The sequence below is a fragment of the Crotalus tigris genome, unplaced genomic scaffold (assembly GCF_016545835.1).
Source record: "Crotalus tigris isolate CLP2741 ecotype Arizona unplaced genomic scaffold, ASM1654583v1 scf7180000018184.2832721, whole genome shotgun sequence".
Lineage (NCBI taxonomy): Eukaryota > Metazoa > Chordata > Lepidosauria > Squamata > Viperidae > Crotalus > Crotalus tigris.
Window position 1 is genome coordinate 1,775,701 of NW_024096871.1, and position 17,305 is coordinate 1,793,005.

The following is a 17,305-nucleotide window of genomic DNA, read 5'->3' on the forward strand; positions in this document are numbered from 1 at the left end:
GGGGAGACCTAATGGAATATTTTCCCTCAGTCTAATAATACAGTTCATATTGACTTGAGGTAATTAGTGGGATCATTAAAGCAGTTTTCCCGGCGTATTTGGCTGCCTGATCAGATTAGTGAAAATGTTCTTCAGAACAAGCCCTGTGTGGTCTGCCAGAGGAAGAAGGGGGGAAAAAAGCAACAAAGCATCGTGAAATGATAAATGGTGCTGGACTTCCACTTCTACAAATATTGTGACCAGTGTATTCAGTTAAGAACAACACCAGCCAATAAGCATAGGCTTCTCTGTTAGAAATAAACTTTCTATTTCATTGACACTTAGATACATTTGGTATATATCATACTGGCAATTTCCTGCTTATTTGGGACCGCTATGTTGGCTCTCTTTGGTGAAGGGGTAGAATCACAAATTATCACACACACTGCATGTATATAAACAAACAAAATTAGGTAATTTTCCTCCAAGAAAGAAAATTATTCATTTACATCATGAATTCAGCATGGATTACCTGGTTCAATAATAAAAGGCAAACATGACATTTTTTTTCTGTTATTAAATAATTTTGTCTACTTAGTCCTTTCACTTAAAAATGAAAATAAGCAACTGAACTGTTTGCCTTACAAACAGCAAAAATGTGAAACAACATCTGTAAATATTTTTCTAATTGTAAATTGAAATAGATTAGTTAGCATTTTTTGTGACTGAGCATAAAAGAAACAGGAAATTTAAAAATATCATCCCCTTTACCATACCACAGCTCTTTCTGATCAGGCAACAAATCATTTGTTTCAAATCAACTCACTGAGCATGCTCTACCTTGCTAACAGAATATGCCAGGCTCTGTCACAGATGGCAGGCTATGACAGTTGCCATCCGTAGCGTCGATACTCAACAGTTCAGCACAAGATCAGTGACATTCTGTCTCATTAGAGCCACACTAATTATCACAGCTAGTTTCAGGGGAAACCATGTGTTGCAATGGTCAATTTGAAGGAGTCTGTGCATCAACAAACTGGTAATAAGGATCAGACACCTTATTACATGACAGCATGCAGCCTATGATCTGATTTTCTGAAACAGAGGTACTGAGGCAACACTGCAGCCTGAGGAGTTATAGAACCGCTATGAACATCATTGTGAATTTCTGTGAGCTCATTTTACCATGCGGTATTATAAGACAGAGATAGAAGGAAGGCACAATCAATGTCTGAATGAATGAAGCATCTTGTATTCTATTAATATTGCTTCACTATATTTAATGATATACAAAAAGTCAAGGTGAAAGGATATACTTCCTTAATAGAAAAAAAAAGCTTAAAAAGTAACGTTGTTTCAGACCAAAGACCTATTCAGGTCATCATTTTATTTCCACAGTTACCAAACATTACGTGTTATAGTTTCTCTCTCTCTCTCTCTCTCTCTCTCTCTCTCTCTCTCTCTCTCCCCCTCCCCCCTCTCTCTACCCCCTCCCTCTCTCCCCCTCTCTCCCTCCCTCTCCCTCTCTCCCCCTCTCTCTTTTTCTCTTAATTTGCAATTTGTTTTAATATCATGAAATTGCCAAGAGACTGGACTTGTGAAAAGATCTTTTTATTGCTCTACAATAATAGGACGATGACTCAGCACTTAAAGATACTGTGCTTGTCAGTTGTAAAGATGACAGCTTGAGTTCGAGACACGAATACTATGCAATGAGGTGAGCTCCTGCCAACCAAGCAGTTTGAGAGCATGCAAATATGAGTAGATAAATAGGTACTCTGGGAAAGGTTACTACATTCCATCCTTTCATGCTGACCACATGATGATGGAAGCGTTTTCAGATAATATGAGACTTCCTTGACTGAGAATCGGAGATGAGCACTGCCCCCTTGAGTTGGTCACAACTGGACAGAGCAAATGTTTAAACTGCTCTACCAAAAGAAAATAATCAGATTTATATATATTGATAAGTGTATGAGAGAAAGGAGAATATAGTACAGTAGAAAATTGTGGCCTCCCAAATCTTGACATTGTCTCATTATATTAGCACAGCATTCCCCAAACTGTATGCTAACTTACACCACTCAGTATCTGCAAATCAAGTAGCTAGTAGCGCACCATCTGTTTTTTATTTACATGCAAATAAGCATGTTAGATCTCAATCTAGATTCATTCACTAGAGATTTTTCCCCCTAATTCCTGCATAGCTCTGATGTGTTCCAAAATCAAATGATGAATTGTAGCTAAGTTTAAATCTGCCTTCCTGTTCATCTGTGGTAGTTCTAATTCAGACTTACTCTGTCAAAAAGGCAGATCACTTGCCTATTATGTAGTTAATATATCTTAATTAATCCTGTTAGCTCAGCTGACCAGGGAATCACATTGTTTATGTTATTTTACTTTGGAGTACTAAGAATGGCATGAAATATCTGAGACCCAATTCTTGTACTGTTAATAGTTTTAATTTAAATAATGATCTGTTTTCTCTACTATTACATTAATCATTGAGGCTATTACTATTATAGCAGGTAAGACTAAAGGACAGAGCAATAAAAAATCTATGTTAAGCACTTTGGGGCCACATATATTTATCTTGCACATTTTTATTCACAATCCCATCACACAGTGCTCAAAGCAAATTTCCCATAGACCAAGAAGAAATTTAATTCCAAATATCTCAAAAATACTTTCAACATTCCAATCCTGAATATTGAAACCTGAGTTATGAACTGAAAAGCCTGAAGTGGGAGTATGATCAGAAAAATGTTAGCGTGACAATGTACATTCCAGTTTGATATATATGAATCATTGGTGGGGAAACAAGAAAAGAAACATGTAAGAATATACTTTCTCTTTCTCTAAGCATGTGTGTAACTCTTTGAATTGGGAGAAAAAAAGTGCAGGACAATTACATTCTCCAACAATTATGTAAAGAGGTAAATGTTTGAAAAAAGTTATTCAATCATGTTTTTAAGAAGTGATATTTTACAAAGAAGCTCTATATAAAGAAAAACTAATGAATGTTTCTAATGAAGTGTCACAATTTAAAATACTCATGTAACAACTAAGTATTGGCTATACAATGTAAGTCTTCATTGAACTATTATTTCTATTCTGATAGAATATTTATAACCCAGGCTTGAATTGTGGGGTCCTTGGTGCTCTCTGAGCTTGGTGGTTTTCTTGCAGATGTTTCATTACCGCACTAAATAACATCATCAATAACTGCACTGGTGATATTACCTCATTTGGTAACGAAATAGCAATAGCACTTAGAGTTATATACAGCTTCAACATGCTTTACAATTAATGCAGGGCTTGCATGAAAACCATCAAGCTCAGATTGCACCAAGGATCCCACAATTTATATTCTGTTCAGCAAATACAAACCACAAAGAAAAGTGACAATGCCATAAAATTGTATGTTGTGCTGTTTTTAACACTACACCAAACAAAACCCAGGTACTGAATATGATAATACTGCAGGATATGACAGTACCTTGAAGACAGGATAAAATCACAATGCCTTGCTGAAAATTACAAAAATTGGATTATTTGTATTAGTCTCTCTCTCTCCCTTATAGATATCTTTGTGTATAAAATCCTGGAACTCAATATAATCTTTACATGTATCTTAGATGCTTCTAAGCATTTGTATGTCACCCGAGTAGATCGTCATAGAAACTTACAGGTATCATCAACATTCATACTAGATAATATATATCTTTATAATGTAAGCAATACCATGGCACTAACTAAACACAATGTGATTTTGTGTTTGTATTTATATGAGTTATGCTGTTCAAATGATCAATAATAGCTGTTGTTAATGGAAGCAATGATAAAGTACAAGCAAGATTTTATATTACACTTGCCTAAACTTGCCTTATCTCTTTGGATTCTTTTTAGCATCCATCAATATCCAACAGTGCAGAGAACAAAAAGCTTTCCAAATAAGAAACTTCCATGCCACAATATGTATGGCAAGGCAATGTAAATGCTTGAAGTAGTCTCCATAAAATGATAATATATATTTTATGTGGGCATATGAAAGCAAACATTAAAATTTTAAGTGCTGTCTATGAACAAAAGTATTATTTGGTGCTGAAAACTCAAATGAAATAAAATATTTTTTTCTTAGGAAGGAACTTTTTTACAATTTTTTGTATAATTTTTTATAAAAAAAATTAATCTGGTTTTTCAGAGATCCCAAAATAGGGAAGAGCTAAAGGCAGTTTACAGTAGATTAAAAGCAATTAAACATAAATTCAATAAAATTCTAAAATATCAACTTAAAATTATAGACAGCTGAAAGTCTATTATTTAAATGGGTATCCACATAACATAGATGATATATAATATCTCTAAATTATAAATCAAAGGTAATGATTCCTATGAAAAATACAATTTGAATTGAGGCAACATTTTTAAGTAGCTTGTTACCAATAATGATGATGGCTTAAGTCTAAATGTTTTTTAATATATTTTTAATTGCATATATACACTATATTATTAGGACAGTAATGAATGAAGAGCTATTTATTTCTGCTGCCCTTTTAAGAGAGATTTTTAGTGCTTTTAGCGATTAACTTTCTTTTAAATAATTTTAAGAAATCAACTAATAGAAGAAGCCTTGAATTTGATCTCTTGAGGTATTTATAAAAATAATAAAGAAGATAAAAACCTTATAATAATAACAATAATAAATAAAAGACATACAACATCTAAAATTAATAAAAATCCAATATGTGACTGCAGATGCAATTCATGGAAGACAAAATCTTAGATTCAGTGCCACCAAATACAGTACACAATTCAGTAACTATAAACTGTAGTAAAGCAAAAAATATTAAGGATAGGTAATATAGAAAGATGCTGACAATGGATATTTCTTCTTAATGCACACTGTATAACCTTCTTTTGAAAATAGAAATATCAAAAAAGCATACAGATTTGAAGTCATGGTTAACATTCTATCATAATTAGAAACATTTCAAGAGCCCTGTAATTTCCAATCAAAATTACAGTAATTTCCAATACACAAGCCATGATTCATGACAGAATTTTACATTTCACAAGAGATTGTAGTGGCCTGATGTATGACACAGTGAGTGCAATGCTAAGAGAAACAATTCAGTTTAATGTTTAAACAGCACTTGGTGTTTAGAATCCTACAATAAAAGAAACATATTATTGCAGAAATTATCACTTTGACAGTGATTGAAGGGTAGGCAGGCATGTGGCCTGTAAAGCTGTAATTTTTTACAGTCCACAGCTTGAGTTTAATCATTTTGATGTAACATTTCCAAAATATCCTTTTAAGTATTCCTTACAGCATATAACTTTAAAAAGAAACATATTTTTTATATAATGAAAGATGGAGCAATTCCCAACTGCAAACATTTCCAAACTTACAGCTTAAATAATAAAGCAAACTGCAATAACAGAATTTAAAGTCTATCATGTATAAAGAAAGGTGGCATCAGTTAGTTCAGCCAGGACTGAAAAAGTGTTTCCTTTTTTAAGAGAAAAATGGACACTAGATTTGACCTTTCAGGTTAATTTTGCAATTCAATACCTAATTTCTTAATATTTTTAGAGTAATTTAAATTTACAAATATATTCCAAGAACAATGATCAGCTAACAAAATTAACTTACAATTTATATATTTTAATTCTGCATATTTATTCAGAGATGTAAACTCATAAAGTTAATCCAGCGCTCTGAAAGGATTCTCTCATTGACAGATGAAATTTATTAAAATGACATTTTAAAATTTAAAAATTGTTGTTAGTGTCACTTTTTTCTAATTCACCATTTAACAAAAGTGAAATGGATTTGAAATGGATATTTATTCCAAAATAAATCATTCCATATTCATGGAATATATCATACCTTGTACTATATAAAAACATCTAGGTCAAAGTTTTAGACTGTCTAAACATATACTTGGGTTTAATTCAATATCCCATAAAATAACAAAGACAAACACAAATTCAAGATTAGGAAAAATACCTTATTTATATCAAAGCAACATTGTGCTTGTTTGTTACTGAAGGTGCATTAAAGTTTGTGCATAGGGAAAATAAATCCATCAAAGATACAAAGTGAATTATTAAACCTGATCAAGTCAGAATCCAAACTACTGTCACAATATTTTCAAACAATATGAATAAATGGGCTCCTGTACATTCATTGATTGCCGTCATTTTTGGCATCCTGAACTCAAACCACAAATTATTCAATCTGAACTGGGAACTATCATGATTTTGTATTGATACTTTACAGTTATTTGGGACTATTATTTCATTGTAACTTACTACTGAAAATGTTGGTTGTGGTTTATAGGTAAGGGAATTCAAAATAGGTGAAAAGAACCAAGTTTCCTATCCTACATTAGAGTAGTATATTTGGAATAGGGAAATCTAGTTAAAACTTTCAGCCCTAAAGACTACCAAGTATCGTTGAGCTGGTTATTTGAACATAGTTTGTTAAATATTGGACAGGAAAAAAAAAGGGTGAAATGATTACATGGATATGCTGACTTGACCTCTTAAAGAAAGTCAGGCTTTTAGGGATAAAAAAAAAAATATTTTGGGCATCAGAATAGAACCTTGTGGTTACAAAAAATATATCTGGATCTCCTGATTAAGATGTAAGGTTTTAATGATAAAAAAGCCCGTTAAGTTCAAGTTACATTTTTTTCCCATTTATCTCATGGAAGCCCATCGTATGGAATCTCATGGAAATCCATGATTCCACAAATGAGTTTGAAAACTCATCTCTATACCAAACATATATGGTCATTTCTCAGGATCACATTTAGCCTTAAAACAAAACAAAACAAAACACAGAACTTGCTCCTTGAATGTCATGTGTACTGAACTGCTGCACAATTCTGTTGATTTATCTTAGAAACAGTTTGGAAGCACCACCTTTTTCTTACTATATTTAGTTATTAAGGTCTTTATATGGTTCCCCACTGGGACATCCATAACAGCAGATCATCAATCAAGTCTTAAAACAAGTCACATTAGCTAGAATCTACTTAAAATAAAGCAGTCCTTGAAGTTCTAAACTGCCAAACTTTACACTAAATTTGTTTATTTTAGTTTCTTTATAAAATTATTCTCTCCCTAAAAATCTTCCCTCCTTCCGCATTATGTTTCCTCACTTTTGGATTCCTTTCTCTTAGATCTGGACTATTGTCAGTATGATTCAGAAAATTTAGGCATATATCAGAATAATCATTAACCTTTCTAATCTTAAGTAAAAAGAAGATTAGGTTGGGGAAATGGAACAGAAAGGATTGCAGGATATCTAGATTTGCACCTATACAGAGTGGTAATATACTGAATGTATTAAAAGAATACAAAAGGCTACATGATTGGTTAACATAACAGTTTTTCACCATATTGCCCATAAATATGCCATATTTTATAATGTTTCAGAAAAAATATAGTCAGATAAAAACATCTTGACCTACACTCTAGAGAAGCCAATAAATTTCTTATTGTGTTTAATCACACTTAACATTTAAAGGATTTTATTCATATAGTCATCCAACTAAACTGAACAACAAAGAAGCAAGAATAGCAACATTAATTCCTAGATGACCACAAGACTTACCTGGCTTTTTGTTGCTGCAACCTTTGCAAATAATGCTTGAGATACTTTAGCTCTTTTCATTTCCTGTTGGATCTCATCATAAATGGAAGCATTAATATTCATGGTATTATTTTCAGGTTTTCCATTTCTTTCTGTTGAAATAGCAGTTGTTTTTACCTAGAAATATGATATATCATTATTCAACAGATAAAAAAGATGCCCAGTTAAGAGGTACTATAACTGTCAGCACACACTAGAGTTTAAGTGCTCTTAATTAGAAATAAGTTCCAATGAAATTAAGAGGCTTATTCTCAAACTCAATTATAATAATAAGGTAAAATAATTATATATTTCCTACAACAAGCTACTGCCAAATGTTTAAATAACATGCCAAGAGAGACAAATAGAGCTTTAAGTGAACTTCCCTATTTCATCTTCAAAAAGAGAGGTCCGCTGAAGATGAAAGTTGCCTTAGATATCAGACATCCTTTTATTCTGTGTTGTACCCAAGCACAGGAATGTATTTGTGAAAATCTTTTTTGGCCGCCATGTTCAACACAAATGGAGAATAAGCATAATGCCTCTTTTTTGCCACACTTTTGCTATTCATTTTAGTGTTTTTTTAACTTCAAATTTTTAATTTTTTAAAAATATTATTTCTAAGTAGATTCTGGTAGAAGTGATCAAATAGAATTTGAAAGCATTTAAGTGCTTTCTCTCTTCCTACAGTGTTAAGGAGAATTGTTTTTGTGGAAAATGAAATAAATAAATACTTGTAGATAAATAAATATATTAAAAAACGAATAAATGCCTGCACATTTTCCCAATTTTCTTTGTCATTTTTTTCCTAAACAAGATGGAGGAATATTTACCTGGCTTTTTCATCAGAGATAAAGTATTCATACTTTATAGACAATTTCAAGGCAAGATAAATTAATCCCATTCAAGGATGCTTAAAAGTTTGTGAACCCATTTGAGCTTTCAATGTTTCTTCGTAACTATGACCTAAAATCCAGCATAAAATTTGTTCTCCATGCAAATCCTAAAACTATATAAGCAAAACCAAGATAAACAAATAAGTCAAAAATATTATATTGTTCATATAATTTGTTCATCAAATATATTTATTGAGACATATGATCCAAAGCTATATCTTTGGATTATATGTCTCAATAAACCTTTATTGAACCTTTAGGATCATCATTTAGTTTGATGGGGAAAGTAGAATCAATTGTTTCAATCAATGGGATAATAATCAGGTGTGACTATGAGAGGGAAACAGTGAACAATAATGGTGTGCATGACAAAGTAGCAAGAAAGCTACCACATTGCTGCCTGTCTACAATTTGCAAAAGGCCACATGAATAAGCTAGAAGGCTATTGGAAGAATTTTCTGTAGATAGAGAAGAGCAAAATAGAACTTTTGGCTCAAAAGAGAAGTTTTATATTTGGTGAAAGGCAAACACTGAATTCCAGCATAAAAATCTCATCCTATCTATAAAATATGGAACTGGCAATATCATGGTTTGAGTCTGCTTTGCTGATTTTGGAAAAGGACAGTTTGCCATTATTGATGGAACTATGAGTTCTGGTTTTTTGGGGAAGAAATGGCAGATTGGATATGGATTCGCATTTTGTAGAGGTGCCAATTATGGTTAAGAACAAGAAGTAGATTGGTTCCTTTGACCCTCTCTGAAGAAAGAAAGAATGTGAGATTGCCTAAATTTCACTTCATATGTTTGTTCCTCATGAGGAAGTCTCCAAGACGGTGGTCTCTGGAGGGTGGGAGAACTGGGAGATGAGGAATTTGCCTCTTGTTCTAGCCACAGCAGAGTCTTCAGAGAAGACTAAAATCACACTTTCTTTGCCTTTAGAAATTACCTATTAATTACTTTAAAAAGTTGGACTTCTTCAAAATGACAAGACTGGAAGCACCAGGTGAGCGCTTCTAATTGTTAATATAAGAAAATAAAACTGTATTTTTATAAGCTTTAAGAATTCAAAATTAACAGCGAAAAGCAAGGCAGTTTTAGCTATAGAAAGTTTCTTCTTTCTATAGCTAAATGGAATGTCTCAGAAAAGAAATGTTTGATTTTCAGTATTAAGACTTTGAAATTAATTTTAAAGAATAATCCATTTTCTTGGGAAAGAACCATTATTTTTGATATTGGATGTAATTAACTTATAATTGTTATTGTTGAGGAATGACAATTGGACTGGGCCAGCACTGTGAGCTATGTTGTGTGTTATTATTATTATTGTACTCAGAAGAAGCTGTTATATCAGAAGACATTAGAAAAAAGATTTGGAAAAAATTAATCTAATATGATTATGGAAAACATATGAACAAGAATTATCACAGAATATACAAAAATAAAATAAAATAAAATGAGGCTCTAAAAATTAAGAAGGGAACAAAATACCAATTCAAGACAGTAATTGGTATAATTTCTTCCTTCTGTACTTAACAAAGGACACTTGTTAAAGTTTTGAAGAAATTCAAGACACAATAACTACTATACACACAAATATGTTAAATTTGATCACTTTCCTCAATAAATAAAATATTACCTTTTTGACATTCATTTATTTCGGTTTTCTTTATCTAGTTTTAAGATTTGAGAAGAACTAATTAATTAAGAACACATAATATTTTAGATCATATTTATTCAGAAATATTGAAAATTGAAAAGCATGTCTAACTTTGAGAAGACTAATCAGAATAATTCTAATTCATTCATGGATTATTTCTGATGAGATATATGCTAAACATAATCCTCTCTCACAATCCATTATAATCCATCTCAAACTTTCAGTACTGTCAATTTATTAAATAAAATATGTTATTTATTTATTGCTTATTATTAAATTTATATCCCTCTTTTCTTTTGTACAACTGCAGGACTTTGTAATTTATCATAGAACATCTAATTAAAGTATGAATGTCAGCTGGTTACAGTTCCATATTCTATACACATTCACATATTTTTTAAAAAATATTATATTCAACATTTAATTTTGTCATAGCTTTATGAGTTTTTTTCAGAAAAACTTTCTAGTTTAAGGTAATCTGAAGTACATTTTAGTATTCCAATGTCTTACGAAATAATGTAAAAAACCAATCATTTCTGAGAACCCAAGTTGCTCTAAATTATTGCTGCAGTGGATTGGTTTGCATCTTATATTGATTAGAAAAAAAAGGCAGCATTGCAGGAACATGTACTAGATTATTTTGAGTCACCAAAGGCATTTTTTGTTATTTGCAAGATTGTGATATAGGCCAGGGTATTCAAATTTGGCCTTTTATGACTTGTGGACTTCAACTCCCAGAATTCCTCAGCCAGGCATTCTGGCTGAGGAATTCTGGAAGTTGAAGTCCACAAGTCATAAAAGGGCCAAGTTTGAAGACCCCTGGTATAGGTAAAGGTTTCCCTATCCAGTCATGTCTAACTATAGGGCACGGTACTCATCTCTGTTTTGGCCACAGTAGCCACTATTGTCCAAAGACATTTTCTGTGGTCATGTAGCCAGCATGGCTGAATGCCAATGGTGCGTGGAATCTTCCCGTTGAAGTAGTAGGTATTAATCTACTCTCATTTGCTTATGCTTTCAAAATGTTACGTGGGCAGGATGAGCTGGGGCAGGAATGGGAGCTCAGCCAATTGTGCAACCAGGGTTACCAGCTTTCCAGCTGACAAGCTCAATGTCTAACTACTGAGCCATCACACACCCCTTTGCAAGATTAGAGAACATATTTTTGAAATGTGCTAAAGTTACATAGGTTATATCTTAGAAACCATAAAACATGTATGTACTTATGAATATGAACAAACTCCTTCTCTGCTATTTATTAAATAAGTTTGACTTTTTACTTTAGTTGAAATTTAAGAAAAAGATGACACTACCTAAGAATTGCATTAAATTTTAATGTCAGCTCCTTGAAGCAGCATCACTATTTTTTCAGACTTATCTGAATAGCTGCAAATTTTAGGTTGCTTTAATGAAAAGTAATGAAGTGCTGCTCTGAAGCCAGGTCAAAATTCTGCTTCTAATTAACATTATATATAAGCCTAATAAGCACATAAATATCAACATTATTAAAATTTTAATGTCTAAACATTATTTTACTGGACAGTTATGTATATATATGGACTTATAAAGTTAAAAATAATATACACACACAAACACACACACAAACTGTATTTACTTAGATACATAAGTATTTTGATCACATATTTATTTTTAGGAAAGCTTTTGACTGATTATAATAGAGATTGCTTTGACTATACGAATATTAGTGGATAAAGATTCATACATCTCTATAGAAAAAATGTATAAACATTTAATAAAACATTAGGAGATGGTTGATGTGTGTTGATAAACTGGTATATAGTTGCTTCAAAAAAAAAATTTTTTTTCTCCAAAGTCTTGCTTAACAGAGTAACCTGAATATCTTTCCCTTCTTTCTTAACATTTTCTCCTGACCCATTAAGAATAGCATGGATGATTAGTTTGCTGTGCTCTAGTGAACACTATATTATATACTGTTAATTAACCTTTCAGAGGCTATGGTTTTCCTCCATAATTTCTACTGAAAGCATCAGTCATCGTTTATTGTATGATACTTTATAAACATAGTTTCCCCAAAAAAGTGAGGTTATAAAATTAAGATTACTAAAAAGAAATGTTAAGAGTTAGAATGAAGATAATGAAGAATGAATGATAAAATTAAAGAACAAATGATAAAATTAAAATCTTCAAAATAGCTGGTTTTCATGTAACATTCTCAATACAGAAGACATTGCAAATAAGTCAAAACAAAGACTTAAACACTAAAATGATACATTTAAATATGGAATACATTCACTCTGGTTATTTATAATATAATACAATTTGCTGTATTAATTGTAATAAAGAAAAATTCTGGTGAGACAAAAGTCCCCTCAGGATGGGCTCCAGTGTGAGCCTGAAAGTCAGAAGACTTAACCTCTGGTCCTGGTGCCTGACACAGATTGGACCCTGCAATATAATCGTGGGACATATATATTTGCCTTCATTTGTGGGGAGGAAAAAGTCCACTAACATTTGTAGAAACTTATTCTTTTAGGCTCATCAGATGAAGCTGTTTAAATATGTTTAAATTCTAGAAAATCTAGCACATCACACTTTTAATTGATAATAAAACTAGAAATAATATAGCCAAAACAAATGAAAGCTGAAACAATTAAATTAGTACATATTAATAAACATAAACGTTCATAGTTTTCTCAGGTATGTGCACTCTCTCTCTCTTTCTCACTCTCTCTCTCTCTCTCTCTTTATAAATAAGTACTGTTAAGTACTGTTTTAGTTTAGAAACAAAATTACTTTTAAATCCTTGTTTAGCTTTTAATCTTATACTGTGCATTTAAATTCATGAAGTATTTCATTTCAAGAAAAACAGACTACTTTTCAAGCCTCTTCTACAAATGCACAAGAGTTATAATAAGTGCACATACTTTCCAATAGCTTTTTATTGGGACAAAGTTTACTACTCCATTATTACTGTGGCGCCTAGAAACACAGTTATATTTACATACTAGTATTTCTATTAACTTCTCTCTCCATGGTGGTTTTTCTCCAGAATGGAAGGCTCTATATTATATTTTGCTATTTCAAATATATCATTAAAAATGACATTAAAAAAGACAATAGTTTATATTTTTTCATATAAACTACAAAAGGCCATTTTGATGTTTAAAGTTTAAGCAATTGATCAAAAGCTAAAGGTATAGTAAGATGGTCTCTAAAATTATTTTATATTCTAAATATGAAGGTCAGTTCTTATCTTCGTAACAAGAAACAGGAAATGTGCATCCAAAAAGTCTCTCATTAGATATTTTAATACACTATTCTTTTAGCCAGATTTATAGAAAAATAAGATTTATAATTATGGTAAAATGGAGATTTCCATGTATTAAACGATATATCAATTATTGGCATATTTTTGTTGAAAAAACAAGTTATTTACTGTAAATTGTTAAACTTAAACCTTAAACTCACGGAACTGAGTTCAATAAGAAACTGTAGGGCATTTAATGATTAAACTAAACATAAATGTTGCCAGTTCTCCTACACAAGATACGTATAGCATTGCACTTAAACTAGTATAGCAGCATCAATATTCACTAAAATTGGTATTTAAAATGTTGAAATGGAATGAGCTAAATTGTTTGATTCAACTGACAATTTCTTTAAAATGTCTTCTCCAGTTTGGTTTGTTTTTTTTAAAAAAGAACACTCTAGTAAACTATGTTGTTACACAGACAGCAGTTTTGATATTGTTAAAATAATGAATTAAACTTCCTGCTCTTTATTACATTATTTGTAAAAAATATGTGAAGTTTGGCTTAGTTACAAATATATATACATGTATAAAAAAGTATGAAAAATGTAAAAAATAGTTTACTTGTGAAGGTCGGCTGGGTGGTGTGCTTATAAGAGGTGTTGGACCCATGGCAGAAGCTGCATTCAAGCTTCTTTCTCTTTCATCCTGGTATATTCGATCTCTTTCTGCTTCAGGCAGCTGCAAGAAATTCTGCATTGCCCGAAGATTTACTAGTAAAGATTGCGAAGCAGTCTTGGGGTCTTCTTCCTTTCGCAGGATTTCTGAGAGCAAGCCCTGCAGAATAAATAAGTGTATATTTACATACAAATATACTCAAATGACTATAAGGCAAAGTAAGAAGCCACAGAAAAATACCATAAAATCACAGTTGTCTTTGTTAGCACCTCAGAAAATGCTCATAAAAATACATTAATTCTGAATAGGAACTTACTACTGACAATTTAAGTAGCCCAAAAGAGAACCTGAGCTGCATTCTTAATTTTATTAAGCATCTGTTTTATATATAAAACAAACTAATTGTGCTTAATTAGTCTCCTCTTTTCACTGACTTTTTATTTAATGTAAAATTTCATATTTAATATTTGTCTATTATGTATACTTATTTATTTATTTAAACATGAAAAATGATGGAATAATATTAGATAAGTTTCAATTCATAGTTGATTCTCCTAGGAATTCTTTTTCTATTTGGTTATGATTATCTAAAATTGAGGTTTATCACTCATATTTTTCAACTGAAGCATTTCAGGCAAAAAAATGTTAGGCTCTAACTTCAAATTCAATTGTTTCAGCAACAATGGAATAATTGTTTCAAATTCAAAATGTTAGAATTCAAGACATTTTGCACTTTACTATCAACAACCTCAGACAATCAAGGAAATAGGTTCTTAAATTCTTCTTTAGGGAGCACCCTTAAAATCTTTATTTTATAATTATGGAATGCTGGAGCTATTTATATTTTACCCTGTGATAGTTAATTACTTCACAGGATCAAATTTATTTATTTTCAAATTTAGAACCTATTACAAATCAATATTTTTGCCTCTGACATTAATTCTTTCTCTGAGACAAATTGAATTGATTTTTATTAAATGAGAGAAGCTTTATACAATATACAAGTGTATACTCTTACTTATCTTTCATGCTATATGTTATGCATTGATATTACTATTATCTTTGTGAAAAAAAACCAAGCAATTCTAATTTCTGCCATTTTCAGCCATCAAAGTCTGTGGCAATTATCATGGTAAGCATAAGGATCATTGAAGTTGACTACTTAGTAAAATAAAGGCAAAAATAAATATATTAATCTGAAAAGAATGACTCTCCCCCAATAAATCATAACTAAAGGTGGGAGGACAGGATTTTATGGATGGGATTGACTCTTGTGGCTTGCATGCAGTTTTTGAGTGTCCTATATTACTCTATTATGACCTAAGACTATATTTAATGAAAATTTTATTCTATTTGAAACAAAAAAGGAGGCCTTTTATCTCTTTTCACAAATAAATTTCCAGGATTGATAAATATAGGCCTATGAGGAGCTTAACCTACTTTTTTTGCTTAAAAATTAAACCAAATTAACTAAACAAAACCAAAGCTTGTATCCAACCCTTCCAACATTTTAAAATACACCAATAATGTCAACTCTGTTGCTCATTATTTATTTATTTGTTTGTTTGTTTGTAAAATTTATAGGCCGCCCAATCCCTAGGGACTCAGAGTGGTATACAAAATTAAAACAACAAGTATAACAATTAAAAATGAATACATTCACACAGCGTGTCCCAATCGAATCCCGGCCCCCCTGGGGACATCAACCCCAGGCCTGCCGGAACAGGAGAGTTTTAATAGCTTTCTTGAAGGCCGGCAAGGTGGGAGTAGTTCGAATCTCGGGGGGAAGTTGATTCCACCACGTCGGAGCCACCACAGAAAAGGCCCTTCCCCGAGGACCCACCAGCCGACATTGTCTGGCCGATGGGACCTGAAAGAGGCCCAATCTGTGGGACCTCACCGGTCTCTGGGAACTATGCAGCAGTATGCGGTCCTGTAAGTAACCTGGTCCTAAGCCATGAAGGGCTTTAAAGGTGACAACCAACACCTTGAATTGCGTCCGGAGACCCACAGGAAGCCAGTGCAGCTCGCGGAGGATAGGTGACATGTTAGTGTACCTTGGTGCACCCACAATCACTCTCGCGGCTGCATTCTGAGCCAACTGCAGCCTCCAAACGCTCTTCAAGGGTAGCCCCATGTAGAGCGCATTACAGTAGTCCAGTCTTGAGGTGACAAGGGCATGAGTAACCGTGAGTAGAACCTCCCGGTCCAAATAAGGCCGCAACTGGTGCACCAAGCGAACCTGGGCAAGATCCCCCTGACCACAGCCGATAGATGTTGTTCCAAATTTAGCTGTGAGTCCTGGAGGACACCCAAGTTGCGTGCCTGCATTGAGGGAGGTAGATTCCCCCCCAAGACTAATGATGGACCATCAGAATGACCCTTGGGGGGCAAGACCCAGAGCCATTCGGTTTTGTCAGGGTTGAGTCTAAGCCTGTTCCATCAATTATTTCCATCAATCCTTCCATTCTCTAAAAAAATCAAACATCAGCTTTTTCCAGATCTTTGGGAAAAAATTGATACGTGGATAAAATTGTCTGAACGTCTGGCTGACTGTGCAATGAACAACAACAACAGTAATACAGTGTGGTCATTAGCTAAGTAAAAATCCCCACTGCTGTCATGACTACATTTAGAATTTGATACTAAAATTAGACAACTCTAACTTACTTGCGTCTTAACTAATGAACATAGATTGGCATTCTCCAAATGTTCATATGTGGATAAAGGATTGTACTTATTATGAATATTATTTTCTCAAAATAGTCTTGAGTAGCATTAAGGGGCTAAGTATCATTGAATTTTAGGTGTATGAGTTCTTTAAGATTTACTATTTACTGACCATTCAAAGTTAAAACGGCACTGAAAAAAGTGACTCATGACAGGTCCTAGCACTTACAACCATTGTAACATCCCGATGGTTATTAAATAAAACCATCATATATTTATAATTATCTGGATTCATATGATTACCATTTATGACCTTCCCAGACTTCCAACAAGCAAAGTTAATGGGGGAAGTCAGACTTGCTTAACAACCACATGATTCACTTAACAATTGTAGCAAAATATTGTAAAACTGAATGGGATTCACTTTTTAACTGCCTTGCTTAGCAACAAAAATTCTGATCCAACTGTGGTCATAACTTGAGCACTATCTGTACAAATTTCTGCTAGCTCTCTATTTCCAAAATTATATGCTTCAAATCTTTGGA

At 32.5% G+C, this 17,305-nt stretch overlaps 1 protein-coding gene across 8 annotated transcripts in view; it reads right to left on the reverse strand.

The window, feature by feature from the left end:
• SATB1 (SATB homeobox 1) overlaps positions 1 to 17,305 on the reverse strand; it is a 113,234-nt gene that overhangs the window by 27,116 nt on the left and 68,813 nt on the right. For all 8 annotated transcript variants that reach the window (XM_039348851.1, XM_039348852.1, XM_039348850.1 and 5 more), the window contains 2 exons: positions 14,037 to 14,249; positions 7,610 to 7,765 (listed from right to left, as the gene is read on the reverse strand). In XM_039348851.1, the coding sequence (XP_039204785.1) occupies positions 7,610 to 7,765; positions 14,037 to 14,249 (369 nt within the window). The remainder of the gene's footprint in view (positions 1 to 7,609; positions 7,766 to 14,036; positions 14,250 to 17,305) is intronic.